Source organism: Mytilus trossulus, chromosome 4 (assembly GCF_036588685.1).
Source record: "Mytilus trossulus isolate FHL-02 chromosome 4, PNRI_Mtr1.1.1.hap1, whole genome shotgun sequence".
NCBI classification, from domain to species: domain Eukaryota; kingdom Metazoa; phylum Mollusca; class Bivalvia; order Mytilida; family Mytilidae; genus Mytilus; species Mytilus trossulus.
Genome location: NC_086376.1, coordinates 77,764,418 through 77,788,788, shown reverse-complemented (window position 1 = coordinate 77,788,788; position 24,371 = coordinate 77,764,418). Strand labels below are relative to the sequence as shown.

General features: G+C 32.8%; 2 protein-coding genes across 2 annotated transcripts; both read left to right on the top strand.

Annotated features, from left to right (window-relative positions):
• Positions 1–6,534: 6,534 nt before the first annotated feature.
• LOC134714210 (uncharacterized) lies at positions 6,535–11,382 on the top strand. The gene is made up of 3 exons (XM_063575450.1): positions 6,535–6,989; positions 7,407–7,611; positions 10,605–11,382. The coding sequence occupies exons 1-3, from the start codon at positions 6,817–6,819 to the stop codon at positions 10,842–10,844; spliced, it is 618 nt and encodes a 205-aa protein (XP_063431520.1). The 5' UTR covers positions 6,535–6,816; the 3' UTR covers positions 10,845–11,382.
• Positions 11,383–13,051: 1,669 nt separating this feature from the next.
• Positions 13,052–16,452, top strand: LOC134716031 (uncharacterized). Its single transcript, XM_063578703.1, has 2 exons — positions 13,052–13,182; positions 15,274–16,452. Exon 2 carries the CDS (start codon positions 15,275–15,277, stop codon positions 16,274–16,276), a length of 1,002 nt encoding a protein of 333 aa, XP_063434773.1. The 5' UTR covers positions 13,052–13,182; position 15,274; the 3' UTR covers positions 16,277–16,452.
• The last annotated feature ends 7,919 nt before the right edge of the window (positions 16,453–24,371 follow it).

Sequence of the window (24,371 nt, the reverse complement as noted above, 5' to 3'; positions counted from 1 at the left end):
GCGCTAAAATCAAAACATTACGGTCAACTAATATACCCGAGGAGCATTACTTGTCTTTTTGTTAAAAGTAGGGAACACATTTGAATAATCTATAATCCGCAGGTATCAACAGTTATGTACTATTTGTTTTCATTAATTTGACTATAATTGGTTATTGGTCATATGAAGTTCTGACTTAATTTATGGAGAATACACTTACGATAAGAGGAAAAAAATTATGTTTATTGAACATCGTTCCGAATAGCTGAAATAAAAGCAACAGTAGCATGCCACTGTTTAAAGGTCATAAATCGATTGAAAGAAAGTAAATTAGGGTTACAAACTAAAACCAGAGACATATGTGTATATATGTCTCTGCTAAAACCAAGGGAAACACGCAAATCATAATAGAGAAAGAACAAACAAAAAACTGAAGTGCAACAAAAACAAACGACAATGCACCATACATAGAAACTGACTATTAGAAAACAGCTGTAATGTTATATTGACTTGGTACAGGACATGAAAAAAAATGCTGAATTGAACCGGGTTTTGTAAATATATAAAAACTTTCCACGTGATCAGAGAACATTCAAAGAACAATGATATTCTTATGTAAAGGACAATTGTTTTCATATGTTTATTTATATCAATTAAGTCATATGCTGCATATCCTTGCATGCATTTACTATCAAACAAACAGGTAAGTTGCAAATATAGGTGTACAAAGTTTTGAAAGTTTGTGGAAATATCAATTTCTTCGATCAGACTCTTAAGGGGTTTGGAAGTATGTTTTTTTTTCTGTTCGGTAATAGAGATTTTAAAACTGTAAGGAAAGAAACGTCTTATTTGTAAGATTTACAAGTATAAAATGGTTTACATTTTTACTAAGAGCAAAGCAAGTTTATAAATTAGACAAACATATGTTTTATGCATAAAAAAAGATACATCTAAGGATGAAACATTCTTGTCAGTAAAAGGCAACATAACTGTGAATCATTGCCGCTATTGTTTATATTTTTAAACACAATCCTATTCACCGGACAGGAGGGATAGTACATTATTCTGGTTTAATATGAATGCTATGAAATTTTCAACTTTAAATTGAAGGCAACAGTAGTAAACCGATGATCAAAACTCATAAATCGACCAAAAAACAAATCCGGGCCACAAACCAAAACCGAGGGAAACGCATTTAATATAAGAGGAGAACGACAAAAAAACGTTAATCAAAGGGTTGTAAGGATGTTGCTGTTTCATCATTTGTTTACGTGGGAAATAATTCCATGCTGTAGCGCACTAGATAGCAAAGGAAATATCTTTGTTCCGGGATCAGAACTTCAAATGTTCTATCTATCCAAGCACATTTGATCGTAAAATACACGAGGAAGATGGAAATGGTTTTACGAATGCAATGTGTTCAACAAAAAATGAACAAACCTATCAATTGTCAATCAATTTTTTGTTTACAATACTACCCTATGGAATACACATGAACTTACTTTATTTTTTAAACGGAACATGACATAGTGAATTCAAAACTTCAAGAACAATGATTAAAGTTATACGAAGGAGAATGTATGCATTGGAAAGCTATTGCGTTTTTTTATTTACAATTATACATTTGCATTTCACTTATTTGATAATTGATCAGATTATTATTAAAGACACATTGGTAAAAATCAACCGAATATTTGAAAATTATAAATTAATATTAAATAATAAAATAAGTAAAACTTGATAACACAGAATAATATAAAATAAGAAACGATCAATAGAAAGTTTAAACCTTGTTATTGTTTTACGGAATTCAAGCCTTGTCACCGGTTTCTCCGCAGGCTTATCTGAATTAGACAATGACACTGTTATTATTGTATTTTGTTTTACATTTTATATACCGATGATCTCGTTGTTGGTATCAGTACAATGTTATGGAGGTAAGAAGTATTTTTCTTTTGAGAATCATTAGAGGCAAGTACATAAGTAAACGACAATCTGTTACAAGCACGCATGCTATTTACCATTAAAAAGGTGGCTAACTAGACTACACGAAATACTAGAATATACCATTCAAAAATAAATTTAAATATGGTCCGTGTCATTTATCTTAGTATAAAACGAGGACTAAAACAAATAAATATCTACCTTTGGATCAGATGAATAACAATCAAACTCGAAAACACATGTTTGGCAAAAATTTAGCCATTTTATTGACATGCAAAGAAAAGGAAATCAAAATCATTTAAAACTATGCAACTTGATCGTAGACTTTAGTTTTCTATTTCGTGTTTTGTGTACTATATTTGTCTGTTTTTATTTTTGACTGTCACACTAATATATTTCTCTCCTTTTTTTTTTTATCCTTTATAATAATTTTGCAAAGTGGTCCATTACATAATACGATAATACATGTATCTAAAAAAAGAAAAAAAACTTATTATTTTTCTACCAGTCAATTATTCCCTTTGCTGTCACTATGCATGTCAACAATACAAAGAGAACCTCCGCTGCCATATTCAGCTTTGTCACCACCAGGAACCAAACCACAAGAGTTACAATCAATAAATGGTCATGTACCGATGGCAACGCCATTGTCATGTTCACCTCAAATACAACCACCGACACCACAGTTAACCTTGCTAGATTACTTTTATCGAAGACCAAAAATACCCGAGTTAGATACTTTTATTTGTTGTATGAAATAAACTCGTCATATATACCAGGACTAAATTTAGTATATACGCCAGACGCGCGTTTCCTCTACAAAAGACTCATCAGTGACGCTCGAATCCAAAAAGGTTTAAAACGCCAAATAAAGTACGAAGTTAAAGAGCATTGAGGACCAAAATTCCTAAAAGTTTTGCCAAAAACAGCTAATATAACCTATGCCTGAGGTAGACAAACCATAGTATTTAAAAAAAAATAATTTGCAAACAGTAAATTTACAAATATAACCATATCAATGACAATTCATGTCAGCACAAAAAGTGCTGACTGCTGAACGTGTGATACCCTCGGGGAAATAAATCTCCACCAGCAGTGGCATCGACCCAGTGGTTGTAAATTAACTCATCATAGATACCAGGACTTAATTTAGTATATACGCCAGACGCGCGTTTCGTCTACAAAAGACTCATCAGTGACGCTCGAATCCAACAAAGTTTAAAAGGCAAAATAAAGTACCAAGTTGAAGAGCAATGAGGACCAAAATTCCTAAAAGTTTGGCCAAAAACAGCTGAGGTAATCTATGCCTGAGGTAAAATAGCCTTTTTATTTAAAAAAAAAAATACAAAAATTTGCAAACAGTAAATTTATAAATATAACCATATTTCTAAAGTGAACATTGATTGGTTAAATATTTCTCAGTGATGTCCTGTGTTTAAATTTGTTTGTTAGCTTTTTGGTCATGAATGTTTGTCTCTAATATTTAATTAACTGTGCATTTGTATTCAGATATCACAGATCAAATTTATTCGTTCATTGTGTAATCATACTTTTTTATGATTGAGTTAAGTCTGCCAATTGATATTTTATCGTATGTTTTTCTATGTTGTGATGTTATGCTATTGTTTCAGGAAAAAGGGAGAAGGTTTGGATCCATTAAAACGTTTAATCCCGCTGCAAATGTTTGCACCTGTCCTAAGTCAGGAATCTGATGTACAGTAGTTGTCGTTTGTTTATGTAATATATACGTGTTTCTCGTTTCTCGTTTTGTTTATATAGATTAGACCGTTGGTTTTCCCGTTTGAATGGTTTTACACTAGTAATTTTGGGGCCCTTTATAGCTTGTTGTTCGGTGTCAGCCAAGGCTCCGTGTTGAAGGCCGTACTTTAACCTATAATGGTTTACTTTTTAAATTGTTATTTGGATGGAGAGTTGTCTCATTGGCACTCACACCACATCTTCCTATATCTATATATTAATGACAATTCATGTCAGCACAAAAAGTGCTGACTACTGAGCTTGTGATACCCTCGGGGAAATAAATCTCCACCAGCAGTGGCATCGACCAGGTGGTTGTAAATAAACTCATCATAGATACCAGGACTAAATTTAGAATATACGCCAGACAGATTTGTATCTGTTCTATATCTGGTCACAAGACATTTATTAAATACTCGTTGTATATCAAATGCGTAAATCAGTGTATGTTTATAAACAAACAAGTTATACAAAAAGGAAGTTATATAGATATAGGAAGATGTGGTGTGAGTGCCAATGAGACAACTCTCCATCCAAATAACAATTTAAAATTAAACCATTATAGGTTAAAGTACGGCCTTCAACACGGAGCCTTGGCTCACACTGAACAACAAGCTATAAAGGGCCCCAAAATTACTAGTGTAAAACCATTCAAACGGGAAATCTATATATATATTCATATTTATAATATTTTCTATATATAAACATGAACGCACTTAAGGTTAGGTTTTGAGTTAATTAAAATACCGAGTCGGTAAGAAAGAACGGTTTAATATCACATTATTAATATACCATGATTAAATGTATAATAAGCAGTCTAAAAGTGTACAACACCAGACAAAAATAGTAAAATGATAAACAAATATGTCGGATAAATGATATCATTCATTAGTACGATTTCAAATGATTCTTATCTTGACATGTGGAAGTCAACTGAAATATAAAATCTTGACCGTTATACAGATCATTACGAATCGATACGCTTGTATTTTTTTTTATTTTAATGTTTGGATGGAGAATTAAATTCCTTTAAACTATGAGAGTCCTGTTTTGACACCTTACTTATAGTAAACAAGTGATGATAGGGACCTATCCAAGATTATTTATATATATTTATGTGAACTGTATCAATTTTTCTACGAGACTGTTATATCATGATCAGTCAAAAGAAATCCATAAGATATAACTGTTCGTAATGAAGCTAAAGTTTAGACTCTGCATCTATCATATACATGGCTTTCTATCAGATCAGCGCCTGATTCGAATCAGGAAGTGGAACCATACGTCAGAACAAACCCGGCGTCGGCGTTAACTAATACTTTAATTTTAGAAAGTGAAAGACATGGATGCTTCATACATTTTATATAGATGCCTTATGTTACGAAGTGTCCGTCTGTCACATACCCACTGTCCTTGATCTCGTTTCCATGGTTCAGTGACTACAAGAAAAAACAGTTAAGATTTGTTGTAATGTATTTCTCTCGTATTATCAGTGATAGGATAACTATATTTCTATGTGCGTTTCTTGCAATGTTCTTATGTTCGTCAGATATTTTTCACTTGACCTTAATCTCATTTCATGGATCAGTGAACCAGGTTGTCATAAGTTTTGGTGCTCCATATCTTAGATACTATAAGCAATAGGTCTAAATTATTTTGTTTATGAAGGATTGTAAGGTGTACATATCCAATACTGGTAGGTATGTGTCATCTGATCTTGACCTCTTTTTTTGTGGTTCAGAGGTTAAATTTAAGTTTTTGTGTTTTGGTTTGTTTTTCTCATACTGCATGCAATAGGTATACTATAGTTTATATATGGAATGATTGTAAGATTAACATGTCCAAATGACAGTGTCATCTTAACTTGATCTCATTTTCATGTTTCAGTGGACAAAAATAAGGTTTGGAGTGTTGATCTTGTTTTGTACTAATACTTTATGCAATAGGTCAACTAATGTTGGTGTATGGAAATATTTTATAATGAACATGTCAGTCTTGCTCGATGTATTTGACCTTGACATCATTTTCTCGATTTATTGCTCAGTGTTAAGTTTTCGTGTTTTGGTCTGTTTTTCTTACACTATAAGTAATAGGCCAACTCTATTAGTTGTACTAAAGAATTTGTAGTTGTTACATTCCATGTCTGCCTGGCATGGTTCATTTGACCTTGATTTATTGGTCAATGTTTTTTTTGTGTTTAGTCTGGCTCCAAGAAATTATAACCATGATAAACAATAGGTCAACTATATTTAGTGTATTGGATGATTATAAGGTGTACATGTATTCCTTACGTTTATATAACCTTGACCTCATTTTCTTGGGTCATATTTAGTTTATGTGATAGTTGTAGTCATACTGTATGTATAGGACTATCAACATAATATCAATGGTAAGGAAAGAAAGCGAACCATTTCAGTGTATGCACTCTTTTTTTTTAAATTGACGAGGAACAGAATTTACTGATAAAGTAAGGACCACACAGTTATTATTTGCTGTTGTCCTTTTATGATTTCTGCTTCCTTTTCTTTTTTTCTCCCCGATTGTTATTCTAGTGATCTTTTATATTTGATTGTTCATATCTGTATGATCTATCAATACTTATTGTGTACTCTTTTTTCTGGATTTTCTTTTCTTAATAGAGAATAAGTTTCGGATGATTAGTTCTGCATATATATATATATATGTCGCACAAAATACTATTTCCAACAAATTCAACTACTTTATACCCACAATGTTGTGAGTGTAGTATTGACGCTTGTATTCGACTTATTTATTGGTATACATTCATAGATTTTAGATAATTTGATCACTCCCTCTGGCCTCTTTCAAAGAAGATAATATCATACAAGTATTCTACCATACCTATTGTAACTATAATTAAAACACAATTGAATATTTCCTTAATTGTGTTTTTCGAGAACCTGAATTATTCTCATTTCCCTATTTTCCAAAAATTAATTTCAAGGAAATTACGATGCGGAATTTAATTAAACAACAATTATCAATATTCATTATAGATTACGTCTAAATGCTGTAATATATGTCCTTGTTTTCAATATTTTATCAAAACATATATTGATTATAATGGCTGTTCTTTGATTGCATTTACGACTGTAGGAAAACGAGTATTCTAAAATGGACGATACTTCAGATGCGCAACTGAAGCCTTCATCAATACCACCACCGCCACCTTTGCCTCAAGCGTCAGCGTTACCACCTCTGTCAGAGTTAGGAGTAGATTATCAGATAATGTTTAAAAAACCCTCATCACATGTTTCTGAGATTCAAAAGTTGGAAGCAATCCCTTGGTGAGTAAACATTATAGTGATGTATTAATTTTCAGGTCGACTTATGATTTGTAAACGACATGCAATATATCTTCTTTAATAGGTATCTTAAAAAAAAAACTACATCGTGATCAAATCTTACTTGATGTAAAATAGATACAAGAGACAGTGTTTAATTTAAAATTAATCTTTTAACACTGTTTAATGTTCTATATGAATATAAATATTGAAGCGTAGCGAGATATGCCAAAGCGACATTCAAATTCATTAGTTGAAAAGAAATTGACAACATAGAAAATTAAAAACTAGAAGGAAACAATATTCGGTTGTGATGGTAGTTGTGTTAAATTTTCTTAAGTGCCTCTCTAAAAGAAATAAGATCATGGTCGGAAAAAGATATTGAATGAAGTAAGAAAAATGCAATCTTATTGATTTTAGCAATGACAAAGAAGAAATTGGTAATCGCTCCAACGATTTAAATGTGGACACCGACGACGACGACAACGACACCGCCGATGAGGATGACAATGTTAAGTCCCTGTTATCCCTTTATCATGATGGGCACTGGAGTCGGCAGCAATCAGAAGATATTTGTAACATTCTATGGATAAACGAAAGGGAGCTTAAAAACATAGATTATAGGGTAATTTAGTAACGGTACTTTTGATAACTATTTACACCACTGGGTCGATGCCACTGCTGGTGGACGTTTCGTCCCCGAGGGTATCACCAGCCCAGTAGTCAGCACTTCGGTGTTGACATGAATATCAATTATATGGTCATTTTTATAAATTTTCTGTTTACAAAACTTTGAATTTTTCGAAAAACTAAGGATTTTCTTACCCCAGGAGTAGATTACCTTAGCCGTATTTGGCACAACTTTTTGGGAATTTTGGGTCCTCAATGCTCTTCAACTTTGTATTTATTTGGCTTTTTAACTATTTTGATCTGAGCGTCACTAATGAGTCTTATGTAGACGAAACGCGCGTCTGGCGTATAAAATTATAACCCTGGTACTTTTGATAACTATTTACACCACTGGGTCGATGCCACTGCTGGTGGACGTTTCGTCCCCGAGGGTATCACCAGCCCAGTAGTCAGCACTTCGGTGTTGACATGAATATCAATTATATGGTCATTTTTATAAATTTTCTGTTTACAAAATTTAAAATTTTTCGAAAAACTACGGATTTTCTTACCCCAGGAGTAGATTACCTTAGCCGTATTTGGCACAACTTTTTTGGAATTTTAGGTCCTCAATGCTCTTCAACTTTGTATTTATTTGGCTTTTTAACTATTTTGATCCGAGCGTCACTAATGAGTCTTATGTAGACGAAACGCGCGTCTGGCGTATAAAATTATAATCCTGGTACTTTTGATAACTATTAGTAAACAAATAAACAGAAATTAAAGGTCAATGTGACTTAGACTGTAGTCCTTTAAAAATAATAGAAAATATATGTGTCGAAACGACACGAATGTTTCCGTCTCAAAAAGTTGAAAAATCTGCAATTCTTATAACACATGTGCACACAAAAATGATAGTAGTCTCACATATAAAAACAATCAGCTCAAAATCCGCAGGCGTATAGAACAAAAGTCTGTACAACTGTAATTTTCAACAATTTATCAAAGTTGTAAACCTTTAGTTTTGGCAAAATTCAGCAGAGTGGAACTAAACTTAAACTTGATATGTAACTCATTGTGGCAAACTCGCATACAAAAAATCTGTCCAATATCTAAAGGTCTTTAGAAAAAAATCCATATAACTGTGATTTTTAACAGTTTATCAAAGTCCAAAGCCCTTAATTTCGGCAAATATTAGACGACCGGAACAGACTTATACTTGATCTGTTATGAGAACTCATCAATCGTTACTTACATATAAAAAAACAGCCCAATATCTGAAAAAAAAGTCCATATAACTGTGAATTCAACAATTTATCGAAGTCCAAAGCCCGTAATTTCGGCAAACATTAGCGGAGTGGAACGAAACTTAAACATGATCTGTAATTTATCATGGGTAACTCACATACCAAAAATCAGCCAAATTTCTGACAGCGTGTAGAAAAAAGTCCGTATATATGTGCTTTTCTACAATTTATCAACGTTCAAAGCCCGTAATTTCGGCAAAAATTAGCGGAGCGGAACGAAACGTAAACTTGATCTGTGACACACCATGGTTCATTCACATATAAAAAATCAGCCCAATATCTGAAGGCGTTTAAAAACTCTCCGTATAATGGTTTGTTGCTGAATGACAGACAAGGGTAAAACTATATGGCATCGACAACTTTGTTGCGGGGCCATAAATTAATTTAGAGGTACTAGTAAAAGGTTCAGGGCAATCAAATCGCATGTCAATAATTAACAGTGTCAAACAATTTACAAATACACAATACATATATCAAGTACAATGCCAGTATGCACGGAACCTAAGTTATATGGTTCGCTACTGACCCCCCTACGGATCCATAGAGGGTTAGTAAAATTCATAGGGGGTGAGGCCGAATTATTTGATGTTTCAAGACTAATAATTGAAAACTGAAGGACAAGTTGAATTAAAAGGTAGAATCATAAAAATACTGAAATCAGAGGAAAATCAATTCGGAAGTCTATAATCACATGACAAAATCAAATAACAATACACATCAAAAACGAATGGACAAGAACTGTCATATTCCTGACTTGGTACAGGCATTTTCAAATGTAGAAAATGGTGGATTAAACCTGCATGTTTTATAGCGCTAACCCTCTCACTTTGATGACAGTCTCATCAAGTTCCGTAAATTACACTAAACGGAACCGTCATTTGAAAAAAAAAAACTTATCTTGGTTGAAATCTGCAGGAGAAGATGATAAGTTAAAATAGGTATCTTGTCAGTATTGAATACAGCCTACCGTCTACCCGCTCAACAAACCACATTAAATCCGCCTGACTTCACCATACTATATATGCATTAGACTGTGTTACACATATTGTAATCCAGCCAAAAGCACAAGTACAATATGCATACATAAACTTGAATGTGATTAGTCCGTTAGAATTATTTCCTTGGTTTATAATTCCATAGATCAAGATGCCGGAACTATTTCGCCATCTTGTTAACACTTAATTGATTTTTTTGATAAATAACTGAAATATGTATGGGATTCATGCAAGGTCGAATCTATGAAAGAGGAAAAAATGTATTTAGAGTTCAAAATTGTAAGAATCATACACATTTTTCTCTCGAGGTTATTGATGTGAAACTGGACCGATGTAGAAATATCTGACTAGAAACAAAAATGTGTTCAGAACTAAAAAAAGATTTCCTGATACCGTATTAAAGAAAAGGGTCACAGCTACTTAAAGTTCCGTTTGAATATTTCATGGAGAAAAAAACCCAAGGGAAAACACGTCATCGAAAAGACTTAAAAATCAGAAGAAAAAAACCCAATCTCAAATAAAGTACTAGATACTAAAAGAAAAAGTCTAGCCAAGGATAAAACCGAAAAATAACCTGTTAGAATCAACTTTTTCTATATTTTTGTAAAAAATCTAACGCAAAAGAATATGTATATATATCGATGCATTGCAAGTGTAAACAAAAGCAAGTGGTTTTTAAAGTAAAAATTTATATTTATCATTATCAGGAAAATGTCTGGTGTACAGCACACGTGATTAATTATCTGAATAACAGTGACCTGTCTTCTTATGAGGAGAAATGGAGGGAAGTAGAAGCTGAATCAACACAATGGCTTATATCCCAGCTTCATGAGCGACAAAGTATTGAAATGCTGTTCAGAGAAATTGGACTTCCAAAATCTGATAAAAAACAAGAGGATAAAGAATTTAGGAAACTACGATTGAAACATTTGTGTGACATCTTGTGACATATTGTAGTATAACATTCTGTCAAACAATGTGTTTGTTTGTTGTAAACAAAGATGAAATATTGAAATATGAATACACAATCTTCTGCTTTGTCACCTGGTAAAAAGTTATTTTATAATATGCTGATTTATGATTCGATGAATATTGATTTCATCGCAAAAATCATTAATAAATAATAAGCATAGGAGATGATAACAATAGGAAAAACCTTTTGATTTTGTCCTGTATTTTCTTTTCTTTCAAGCCACTTATTTCTAAAATGTCGGTTTTGTTTCACTACTTATATAAAATTTTATATGTATATGATACAAAACTGTTAATTGCACTTTTTATGTTACAAGAAAGCAATTATTACTAATGCATTTTTCATATGGTACCAGTGGTACTTCATATTATGTTTCTTGAAGACGACACGGACTCGAAGTAAGGGAGAAATTCCTGCTACTAAAAATATCAGCGTTGTATATCAGCTATACTAAAATAGATATATATATATCGTATTTTCATGTGTGTCGGATTTCCTTCAGGCACTTTTCAAAACAAAAAGATCAAAGAAGCAAGATAATTTAATTTCACCTTCAGATAATTTGATGATGTTTGTTCCATTAACAATGCAAACATTTCTGATTTGGTTCCATTAATATGTCCATCAGAACTAAAAATTAAAGACACAACACAGTCACACGGCTTCCTCATAAACTTAAACTTACACCTTGAATTTGACATAAGCGGTCATCTCAGTACCAGAATGTAATCATGACAAATGAGAAGAATTTTGAAATTATCAATCCTCATCAACACCATAGTAGCAGAAAAATCTACCATTAAATTTTCTACAGAAGAAATTGTCTGTACCAAGTCAGATATATGACAGTTGTTATCCGTTTGTTTGATAAATGTTTGAGATTTTGATTTTGCTATTTGCTTAAGGACTTTTCGTTTAGAAAAGTCCTCGGAGTTCGTTATTTTTGTTACTTTACTTTTGTTTAATTGATTTTACCGTTAGTTTTCCTGTTTTGATTGTTTTGCACTAGTAATTTTGGGACCTTTATAGCTTCCTGTTTAATGTGAACGAAGACTATACGTGCTTTGACCTATAAGGGGTTACTTTTTACACTTTGCGGCTTGGGTGTAGAGATGTCTTGTTGACACTCATACCACGTCTTCTGTTTTCATTTACTATCTGTTCACAGGATTGATTGGCTGATTGTTGGTTGTATTCCCCTCCTGCAGACTAATATGTACATTATTGTACCTATTCATTTAGATTTATGGCTCATGTCCAAATCTAAAAAAGTGACTGAATATTTTATTTAAAAATTGTTTGCAGAACCCTTACATCATTATTTAAGGTATCCCCTCTCTTACCAATGTTATATCAATCAAAAATATTTGCGGTTCATACTTCGTACAAGAGAGATGTTTAGATAGCTATACAACTATGTTTAATCCACAATTTTTTACAAAAGGAAGTACCTGTGCATATGTTTTCAATTCGTTAGATATGTTAAGCTTTTAATTTTGACATTTGATAAGGGTCTTTCCGTTTTGAATTTTCCTAGTTAGTTTCGTTAATAAAAAGGTCCCGAAGAAACAACGATTTTCATACACGTTGTTACATTGGAAGCTCTTCAATTATCACGTTTCAACCATGAAGCTCTCAACAAAATATTTTCTGACTGAAAAACAAACACGAAATTAATATTAATGTGTCCTTTTTTCAAATGTATTTTTTTACCTTCCTTCTGAATCGAATTTAAAAGTAAATGTACTAGTATTCAAAACATAAATTTCAACACCTTTTAAAGGGGAATAGTCGGTGTCTTATGTTTTTTTTTTGTTTTATTTTATATAAAAGCCAAATAACTTTTTCTTGTACCGTTGGTTTTTGTTTGAATTGTTAATACTAGTAATTTTGGGACCCTTTATAACTTTCTGTTTGTTGAGAACCAAGGTTCCATGTTGACTTTAATTGTCTACTATTTGCAAATTGTGACCTGGATGGAGAATTCTTTCATTGACACTGAAACTACATCTTCCTGTTTTTTATTTTATAGTGAGATAAATGTTTTGAAAGCAATTCCCAGTGTCAAAATGTAGAACCGTCAACTGATGCCAGGAAAGAAGAGGTCACGTACCATTTGGTGCTTGGCTTCATAATGAAACATTGGAATAAAAATAAATCATTCGGCCTTTGAACGGATAAAACAATAGACCGTCATGTGCTGTATCGAAACGTGACTTCCGATTTTTTTGTTTATTTCTTTATCCACGACATTATGATTTCATTTTCCATAATATCAGACAGCTATAACTGCTACACCATTTGCACAAAAGGTAAGCTAACACAACCTATGATATCTAATACAACTCTATATAAGAATCGGACGTTGGTATCTTTCGTCCCTCTTTCACAAATCTTTTTGCACATTTCACAAATAAGCAAACTTAGAATGCTCTATAGTTGTGAAAATTATCTTGTGGCATCGGTTTTTTTTTTTATATATTTTAGCTAAATGTTTCTTTTGTTTTAGCTTTTATTCAAGTTATGGTCCCTTTTATCAACTTTAAGGACATGGCATATGTTGATGTAACTCCTAATGTTTGTTTTGGTACATTCTTATTGCTTTATGTATACACAATCACTAAAGTTATAAATGTCTATGGTTGACTCAAAACTTGGTAGACCAGTTTTATGCTGCATCAAACTTTGCATGGGGTATGTAGATGAAAAGTCTTGTCACTTGCAATACATATTTTTTTAAATCATCATGTCCCGGACTTAAATAATGGTCGATCTCTGCTTGGTTATTTGAAGTATGTTATGTATAAGAACACTTAATATTGACTAATTTCAATGCAAAAGTGTTCATGTCATGCATCTTGTCGAGCTTTATGTCAACCTTCTTAATTTCCCACTGTTGGACTTCCTGTTGTGTAATTCTTACAGCATGAAAGTATTACAAGTACTATGTGTTTTTTGGCATAACTTTTATGAATTTTGGTCCTCAATGCTCTTCAACTTTGAACTTTATTTGGCCTTTTTAACTTTTTGGGATTCGAGCGTCACTGATGAGTTTTTATTAGACGTAACTCGCGTCTAGCGTATATACTCAATTTAGTCCTGGTATCTATGATGGGTTTATTTACTTCAAGTTATTTAGCATAATTTGCCAATTCTTTTATTTTTGCATAACACTACATGATAATTTTAATAATGTGTATAAGCTTCCTTCTTACTTAAAACAATACCAAATACTTCCTGTTTATTATGAGTTTTAGCTTATTACGTTTGATGACCAGTTTCATTGTAGCAAAGCAGTTTGAAATGGTTATAATTTTAATCACTGGTGAATTATTTTTGTTCAGAAATTTTTTTTCATCATGTTTTTCCATGGAAGTCTAGTATAATGGAAGGGGTGTCTAAACTTAAAACTAGATGTGTCAAAGCGACACGAATGGCCCCGTCCCAAAAAGTTTTAAAAATCTGCAATTTCAAAAACACATGTGAACACAAAATCTGTATAACTGTGATTTTCAATAAGTCCAAAGCCCGTAATTTCAGCAAAAATTAGAGGAGCGGAACGAAAATAAACTTGATTTGTAACTCATCATGAGTAACTCACTACGTACAAAAAATCAGCCATATATCTGAAAGCGTTTAGAAAAAATGTCTGTATAATTGTGATTTTCAACAATTTATCAAGGTCAAAAGCCTGTAATTAAAGCAAAAACTAGCGGAGCGGAACGAAACTTAAACTTGATCTGTAACTCATCATTGTTAACTCATATACCAAAAATCATCAGCCCAATATCTGAAGGTGTTTAGAAAAAAGTCCGTATAACTGTGATTTTCAGCAATTTCTCAGGGTCCAAAGCCTGTAATTAAAGCAAAAATCAGCGGAGCGGAACGAAACTTAAACTTGATCTGTAACTCATCATGGTTAACTCACATACCAAAAATCAGTCCAATATCTGAAGGCGTTTAGAACAAAAACTCTGTATAATGGTTTGTTGTGAAATGACGGAATGACGGAATGTCGGAATTACGGAATTACGGAATTACAGAATTACGGAATTACGGAATTTCGGAATTTCGGAATTTCGGAATTTCGGACAAGGGTAAAACTATATGGCACCGACAACTTGGTTTCGGGGCCATACAATTAAACAATCAAATCATATTCTTGTTGGCTTTAATTGGTCAAAATATGTTTTTCTCTCGTAATATTGATTTATTTATTATAATTACACCTTGCAAAACATCTGTTTCTTAGCTCTGAAGTATTCTTACGTTGGTTCGATCCAAAACAAGCGATTCGGTTGATGTAAAGTCTTCATATGTGATTATAACCTTTATTCTATAAGTTTAATTTCTCTTGATAATTTTCATATACATCACTAGTGTTTTCACTTTTTAATTGACAGGATGTATTTCAACAACAAACCTACGTCGACGGACCATCCAGTTAGTTTGAACTGGTGTAGTAAATGTATGTCTCAACCTGTTACTTTGTCAAGCCAAATTTGCGAGAATCATCTAGGTTCCAGTTTTGATGCGCTTTCTTTAAGCCAGGATAATGCGCAAGACTTACCAAAGCCCGATTTCGAATACCTGGCAAAATTCAACGTCGAATCAGAACTCTGCTTCGATACAACACCAGACCAAAAAGATGACATCAAACTTACAACCACTGAATTTTCTGACATAGTCTGCACTGATGACGATCATCTCATTTTATGCAGTTCTGGATCAAGAGTTATTCAGAATAGACGAGCGAGAAACAGTGAAACTCGATTCAGTCAAAAGCTTTTAAAATATAGCGAGAAAGGTAAATATGTTAGCCAGTGTCAGTTAGATGGACCACCACGAAAGATTTGTCTATTACAATCTGGAAAAGAGGCCGTAGTGACACTTGGACAAAAAATCCAATTCGTTAGTCTACCGGATATGAGTCCGATGAAATCGGTGGTGATCGGATCCGATTGTACCGGAGTTGCTTTGGTTAATAGAATGATTTACGTCGGCGATTCTTCAAAAATTCACGTGCTTGATCAGATAGGTCGTTATTACAGAACAATTGATTTCCCTTGCACTCCAAACAACATATGTCGAAATTTAGATGGGCGATTATATTGTACAACCGGAAGCGCTTTATGGTGCATAACACCGGAAGGGAGCTTAGTCTTCTCCTACAACGCGTCTGACCTTGGTCCAGCAAATGCTGTAGCATCTGATAGTAAAGGAAACATCTATGTTGGTGGATCAGAACTTCAGATGTTCCATCCCTACAGAGCAAAAGTTGAACGCATTCTTCTCAAAGAAGATGGACATGGCACGATTAAGGCGTTATGCTTCAATAACGACTACACAAAAATGTTTATTTCAAACAATGAAGGAAAATCAATTTCCGTATACACTTGTAAATAAAAATAAATGACCCAGGAAACATGAACAATTAAATTCTTCCTGCTGTTGGTTTAGAAACATTATATAGCAGTATATGGGACTCATTTTCATGTGTCTTTTTTTTTTATCAGTAAGCATATAAAATAGTACCAATGAAATAATTTTAACTAACAGTTATTTCACAGTTCATGTAAATAAATATAGTTTCTTGAGATATGTTATTTGGACATGCTGTCTCCAACGTCATGCTAATAAGTTGCCACATCTTCTAATTTTGTATATATATGCATTGATTATAATAAATAAACTTTTATCGTTCTTTTGTTTTAGCTGTAGATCAGTCCAAATAAAGAAACTACTGTGTTTTTTTCTTTAATTTTGAAACATACAAAAATGTCACCTTATTCGGTAAATTTGATCACTGCTGAGTGTTGCATTCGACGTAGAATAGGCGCACCTCTCCAGAGAACTCGACAAGACTTGCAATATTGATAGGCTTTTTAATTTTACTCATACTGATATTATGTGTGTGTGTCCTTACGCCTTTCGTTTATCATTGTCGTTTTAATTTTAAAAGTTAATTTCCGCTTTTCACATGAAGAGTTTGGTATCTTGTCTTGCAAATTTTCATCATGTTTCATGCTTCTCATGCATTTTATTCTAATTGAATTATGTGTTAATATCTATGAAATAGGGTCTGCAAAGTTATTCATTATTCAAATATACTGCGACCAATTCAGGATCATACCCGTCTTCCATAATTTTACTTTATCTTACAAAATGAGTTAAAGTGATTGTTTAACCTTGTGGTATTTGAAGCGTTAAACTAGATGCTCTAAAGAGCCTGTGTCGCTCACCTTGGTCTTTGTGCATATTAAACAAAGGACACAGATGGATTCATCACAAAATTGTGTGTTGGTGTTAGTAATGTGTTTGTAGATCTTAAGGTGCGTTTACACGGTACGATTTTCCATCCGATTTTCCATCCGATTTTATACCGACGCTCAGGTAAATCGTATAGCGTTCTGTTTACACGATACGTTTTTCCATCCGATTTTGAACAGATTCGAACAAGTGCGTTTTGCTTGATAATTGAACAAATATCATGTCGAGTATCATAAAAATAAAACGGAATAAGTTATTCTGGATAAAACATTTTTCTTCGTTTATTTATTAATTTCTAATGGCATATAAAATGCTATTCTTCCGACATTATGACGTTTTGATTCGTGGAAGACCATCAATTGCATGTTTTTGGCAATATTTATGGAAGCTTGAAACAGTTACGAAGAAGCGTTCTGTATTTTTATGCCCTCCTACGATAGTAGAGGGGCATTATGTTTTCTGGTCTGTGCGTCCGTTCGTCCGTTCGTCCGTCCGTTCGTCCGTCTGTCCCGCTTCAGGTTAAAGTTTTTGGTCAAGGTAGTTTTTGATGAAGTTGAAGTCCAATCGACTTCAAACTTAGTACACATGTTCCCTATGATATGATCATTCTAATTTAATGCCAAATTAGAGTTTTTACCCCAATTTCACGGTCCACTGAACATGGAAAATGATAGTGCGAGTGGGGCATTCGTGTACTGAGGACACATTCTTGTTAGACTTATAATCGTAGACCTCTATGGTGTACCAAGAAAAAATCTATATAACCCCAAATCCCAAACAATAAACATACAACTTGAATATTTTATCTTGTAAGTATACGTATATATAGGGAAGGACAAAAAAATTGCGAAAGCAAATTTACAGATCTAACATTGTTGGGTTATATCTGTAAATTTGTTTTCGCCGGGATTCGAACCAATGCTATATATGTTTACTTTCCATATCGGATGTAATTACGTGGCGCATTCTTTTCTGATCAGTTTTTTTATACGCCCGTCAAAATTTTGACGGGACGTATTATGCATGTATACAAATGTCCGGCGTAAACAATGGCATGACAACGACTCATTCAAATTTCATGAAATTTAACATAACGGTTGTTTCTTATGATGGTCAACCGATACTTCTTTGTAACTAAAACAGGGTTGTGTTTTTTCACATGTCACGCCGTATCTCAGAAACGATTTATGATTATTGCTGTTAGGTAAAGATTCAAAATTTTATTTTGAGTTATTGAGTATTTTCTCCAAAATATACCATGGCCAGGACCTGACAGTTTTTAGCAGTGTACAAATGAAAATCGTCCAAAAACTGCGCTTGCTGTCATTTTGAGGGATCATGCAACATTTCACCCTTTACCCATAAACAACATAGGTTCTCAATTACTAAAAAAAGTTCTAAAAGATAATTTCAAATCAGAGTAAACATATTAACCTCCTTATATACAGTCGAATTTGTCTAAAGGTAACACAAAGCTGGTTCTTAAAACGTTTGTATCAGGGAAAACATTTTTCTTTGACTTTTGAAGTATGTAGGGGAAACGGATTTCCTAACCATTCACATATTATATTCCGTATTTCTGATTTTTTGTTCCATAACGTAAATTATACGACTTTTTTATGACTACGTGAACTTGTGCCATTTATTTTTGCTGGTCTTTAGGAAGACAATTTACAATTGTGCAGTGAACGAAGGAACTTATACATAACCTTATAATTCTGTTTGGAAACAGAAATAAATTCCCAATAAATAAATATACATGTATGAATATACATGTAATATATGTCATGTACATGATTGAATTTTGTAGATATAACTACCGCACAGAAAAAGTATCATAGATTTCGAGGCTTTCATGCTTTCATATTCCAGGTTTTGAATTCTACCCTTGTTGAAAACCTGTGGAGACCTATACAGTTCCTTAAAACATCAATTATTTTTTTGTAAATTGAGTGCCGTCTCCCTGAACATGCTAACACTTAAGTCATATCTTTTCATTTTCATATTTTTCCCCTGTTTGTCTCTGATGTCTTGATTGTTGGAACGATTAGTGGTATCTAACAATATTTACGAAAACTTTCTGAGAATTATGAATATTACGCCTCTGTCAGATATGGATAATTACCAATGACAAGATGAAATGCCGTACATCACATCTTATAGAGGTTTAAATTTCAAATATTCGTCAATAACTTCAAATATAGAGCAATTTTGTCTTCAACATTTCAAATGTTAATGGGTACATTTGTATTTTTTACTTCGATTCGTAGGAAATTTATTTCATTTGTTTCTGTGACAAAGTACAAGCATGTTGGTATTGGAACAATGTATGATTGACATATAATCCCGGGGACATATTACACAGATAGGTATGAAAAAATGAAAAAGAAAAGATATGGGGTATTTTGTATCAGACGAAAGAAAAACTATTACAGTGTTGAATCCCGATGAAGAAAATTAAATGATGTCACTTCTGAAATAAGTTTGTTGATAACGTAACTTATTCTGACGGTAAAGAAACGCGAATTCGATCACTTCTCTGTTACGGGCTGTACAATAAAACTGAAATATATTTAGTTGATATGTTTGCAAAATTCTTAATTGCAACGTGGTTAGAAATTATTGTAACATGCTATGAATTATGAAAATATTTTTTCAATATGTCTTAGAAACATGCACACTTTTGTTATCAATGGCACGTTACATTGTGATAATAGACCAATAAATTTCAATTGGGAAGGATTTTTATGCAATATGTAGGTATGTACCTTTCTCTTAAAGACATACTTTGTTTATTGGAACATACAAAAAAAAATATGATATTCGTCACCAAGGGTATTTGAATCGCAGTGGCAGCATATACGATTTTCTCTTGGTGTATTTTTCCACCGACCAACTTCGATAGGGATTTTGATATTTGAACATCTAAATTTACTATAGATGTATCTATCTGCCACTTTAAGATTGAGTAAATATGACTCTAAACAAAACATTGTTTTGTATGAAGCATAAAACACACCTCTAGATCATGAGTTTGTCATATCTATCTGCCACTTTAAGATTGAGTAAATATGACTCTAAACAAAACATTGTTTTGTATGAAGCATAAAACACACCTCTAGATCATGAGTTTGTCATATCAGCAGATAGACCCTGTCCGAATTGGTCAACCAACCTCTGTTTTATTTCTTTTTTAATATCCGAACTTTTGATATCACCCTGCGCATTCCAGACAAAAGAAAATCCTGTATTATCGAAAATTTGTTTCAAGAAAGATAACCATTTAAATGAGTATTGGCCTGAGTTATGTAATTTATACATTAACTGATACAAAATCCCATATAATTTGTTACTACCGCTTTGCACTAGCCTTGACCAAAAGCATGGGAATTTAGTTTTGATATTAATTTTTAATGGAAATCTGCCAGTTTCCCCATAGACCATATAGTTTGGTGTTTTTGATCTAACATTCAAGACTCTTTTTAGGAAACCCAAGTGCACCTTTTCAATCATGTCAACATTTTCATGACTCATTTCCGACCCATGAAAGTAAAATTGGAGCGACCATACAATCAAATAGACGAAACTGTAAATCTGAAGGGATGTTTACATTTCTTAACTTATAGTATAATGCATACAATGCTTTTTGTGATTGTTCAACAAGTTTTTTCTTTGATAAATTAGAATTACAATTGTATTTTATTAATAACACCAGGTACTTAATATAATTGTCGGTGAGCTGTAACTCCTCGCCCCTTAGCATGAATCTCATATTTCTTTTACGTTTCGCCTTCTCAAACACAATTACTTTTGTTATATCAATGTTTACACTTAGTTTCCAGTCAGTACAGTATTCATCAAACTTGTTTAACATTATTTGTAAATCGTTAGCTGATTCTGCCAATAATATTGTATCATCGGCATATAATAACAAGAAAATTCGAATATAAATGCCTAGTTCATTTAGACAGTATTCATTTACCTTTTTTAAACCTGTTATATCATGCTGAATAAAATAGCTTTCAAGATCATTAAGAAAAAGTGAAAAAAAAAGGTGATAAGTTTTCACCTTGCCTAACTCCAACTTCGCACTGAAAGAAATTTGAACAACTCGAGTTATGTCTTACACATGATTTGTCATTAGAATAGAGGTTATAAATAGAGTTGAATATTTTGTCTGTTATGTTACTAGAAATTAGCTTTTGCCACAGTCCTACCCTCCATACTGTATCAAAGGCTTTCTTGAAATCTACAAATGTACAGAATAAACGTTTTCTAGAGAGTAAATAAAGTTGAATCAAACAGTATAAACTAAATATATTATCAAGTGTGGAGTACCCTTTCCTAAAATCCGCTTGGCATTTTGAGAGTTATTCAACTTCTTGTGCAAACTTGTCTAGTCTTTTATTCAGTATACTAGCTGTAAATACTTTACCTAAACATGATACCAGTTTATTTCATATCGGTTAAGAATAAGCTTCTTTTATTGGATAAAAAGAGGCCACATGACATTCATTATTCCTCAGTAATAAATTCATTAACAGAACAAAACGGACCAGAAAACCGGTCGTTAACAAACTTTAACATGATAATGACCGGTGGGGCGTGGTTTCCGTCTGATAATGACCGTTGGAGCGTGATTTCGCTGTTAATGACCGATGTGGCGTGGTTTCTCTTTTTAGAAATGAGATATCCCTTTAAAAAAACATTTTCCTGTTTTCAATATTATATTTAAGTTGTTGAATTGTTTATTATATGTTTTCGTTAATTATAAAATTTAGAAAACTTGATTAAGTATTTATCAACTAAAAATTGCACTAAAATTAATGGCAGTTTTACTACGACTGGTCTTCACTCCTTGCCATAAAAATAATACAACTAAGCGAGTTTGCTTTAGGCATTTTTAAATTATGCGAATTTTCCAAAACATGGTTTCTCAATGAAATAAACATAATAGTTCTTGAAAAACTTGTCATTATCGTGATACATGGACTGCTGGTAGGAAAGTGATAGTGACTGCGGCACAGTCATTATCACTATCTTAGTCAATACCACTGTCCTGTGGGCACGATAATGACCAGTTTTTCATGAACTATTATATAAGTAATACCTCGATACGAGTCTGGATCGTTCAGAGCTCCCTTATTCTTATAAATGGAATTATTTTTCCCATTGACCAAATTTCGGGTAAAATTCCTTTGTTCGAATACAAAATTAAACAATTTGCCGTAAAGAGGTAAACATACAGACATGGAATTTTTAATAAACTCGTTTCTTATTCCATCATATCCAGATTTCTTCCTCTGTAATAGGCCCATTTAAAATTTCGTCGAACTCATTTAACTCTAGGTTTGGTAGTTGAAACTCTTCCTCTTCATTTGCCACACTTTCGTTAAGCTTCGTAAAATGTGCGTACATTTTTTCTGGTGAAATGGGTGATGATTCAAAATTTTATTTTAGAGTTATATTGAGTTTTTTGTTGTAAAAGTTTGTTTTTTTTCACATGTCGTGCCGTATGTTAGAAACTATTTATGATTATTGCATAAAAATTCACACACAAGACGACTGGCGCTGTTTATTTTTTATGTTTTGAAAAAGTGCTCATGCATTTTAACTAGGAGTTGTTACAGTAAGCGATAAAACAAAAAATGCTTTCGTCTTGCAAAATATGTCACATCACTCGCACTGATGTCTTTTCTTACTATCAAATAACATTAAAGTTTGAAATATAGTGAATAAAAGGAGATATGACTGTATACTTTACAAGACAGCAACCCGACGACAAAAATATCAAAAAAAGAAAATTATAAGCCTAAATAAGAATTATTTCCCATGGAAGAACTATCAGCCTACTGTAATTATATTTAATTCACTGGTAATTTATTAACGGCAAAATGACCTATAAAGGCCAACATACCGGTTTCCAAAAAATGTGTCTGTACAATATATTTATGTCAAGTTGCCGGGACTTTATTCATTATAAATTGTGTTTTAGCTGAATGCACTGGCGCAGACATTATGTTGTAAGGCTGTCGCTTCTTTTATCTGTTTACGCAGTGGATGCGAAAATGAGAAAGTTGTCGTTTACATGAGGCACCGACTACTGTATGTAATTGAAAAAATATCTATTTACTCCCAATAAACTGTTTGTCCAGAACCCCTTTGTTAAAATAATTGAATGGTCAGTCACTTATTGTCTTTGCACTACACATAACGTCATAACGTTGAATATCTGCAATGACGTCATTCCGTTCAAGATTTCATTAACGCAAACAGCAAGAAGAAAAGAGCAATCAGATGTTTTTCTAAATTTATTTTTCTTTGAGTAATTTTTCTTTTGTGTGTTGCTATTATAGTATCAGAATAGCAGGAAATCGTACAGATTTGTCGTTTCTCCGTTCACACGATGCGATTTTGAACCGATTTGTCGGATGAAAATAGGGTACCAACCGATTTGGAAACGACTTTTTGATCAACAAAACGACATCCGATTTTAGTGTTTACACGGTGCGATTTTTGACGAAACGACATCACAGGTAAAAAGTCGGATGGAAATCGGATGGAAAATCGTACCGTGTAAACGCACCTTTACTTTACTGGAAAATCTTGTATGGTAATTGGTAAAATCGAATTTGATTTATCGTACGCAGTTTGACGGACGCATAGATCAACAGACAGACGCGTTTATGGACAGACGGACGAACGAACATTCATTGATTACCATATTACAAGAAAGATATTAAAAGAAAAATGAAATTAAAATATGGGGTCACCGTTCATTTAAGCTCACAGTCTGCCTCCGAAAGAACTGAAGCATACATTTTTGTTAATGTCTTTATTTTCTGTTGATATAATAGGAGAAATAAAGGTAATATCGAAATAAAAAAAGAACGAAATTACAGAAATCGCGAAAATTTTACAATTATTTAGTTTATGTAAAGCTTATTTGAAATAATAATAAAAAAATATAGGTCACCGATGAGCTGAAAAAGATATTTCAATTTTCATGCCCAAATTCTTTTTTGCATCAAAGGGAGATAATTTGAAGCTTTTTAAAATAAGAACGTATCCTGATCAAACCAAATACAACTAATATACTCATGTTCTCTTCATTCGTATTTTTTGGTCAACAATACTCTTTAACACAGTAATATATTTGGCCTTGTCAACTTTTTTTCTATTTGAGCGGCACTGTTGAGTTGTTATTGGCGTATACATGTTAAGCCTTGTA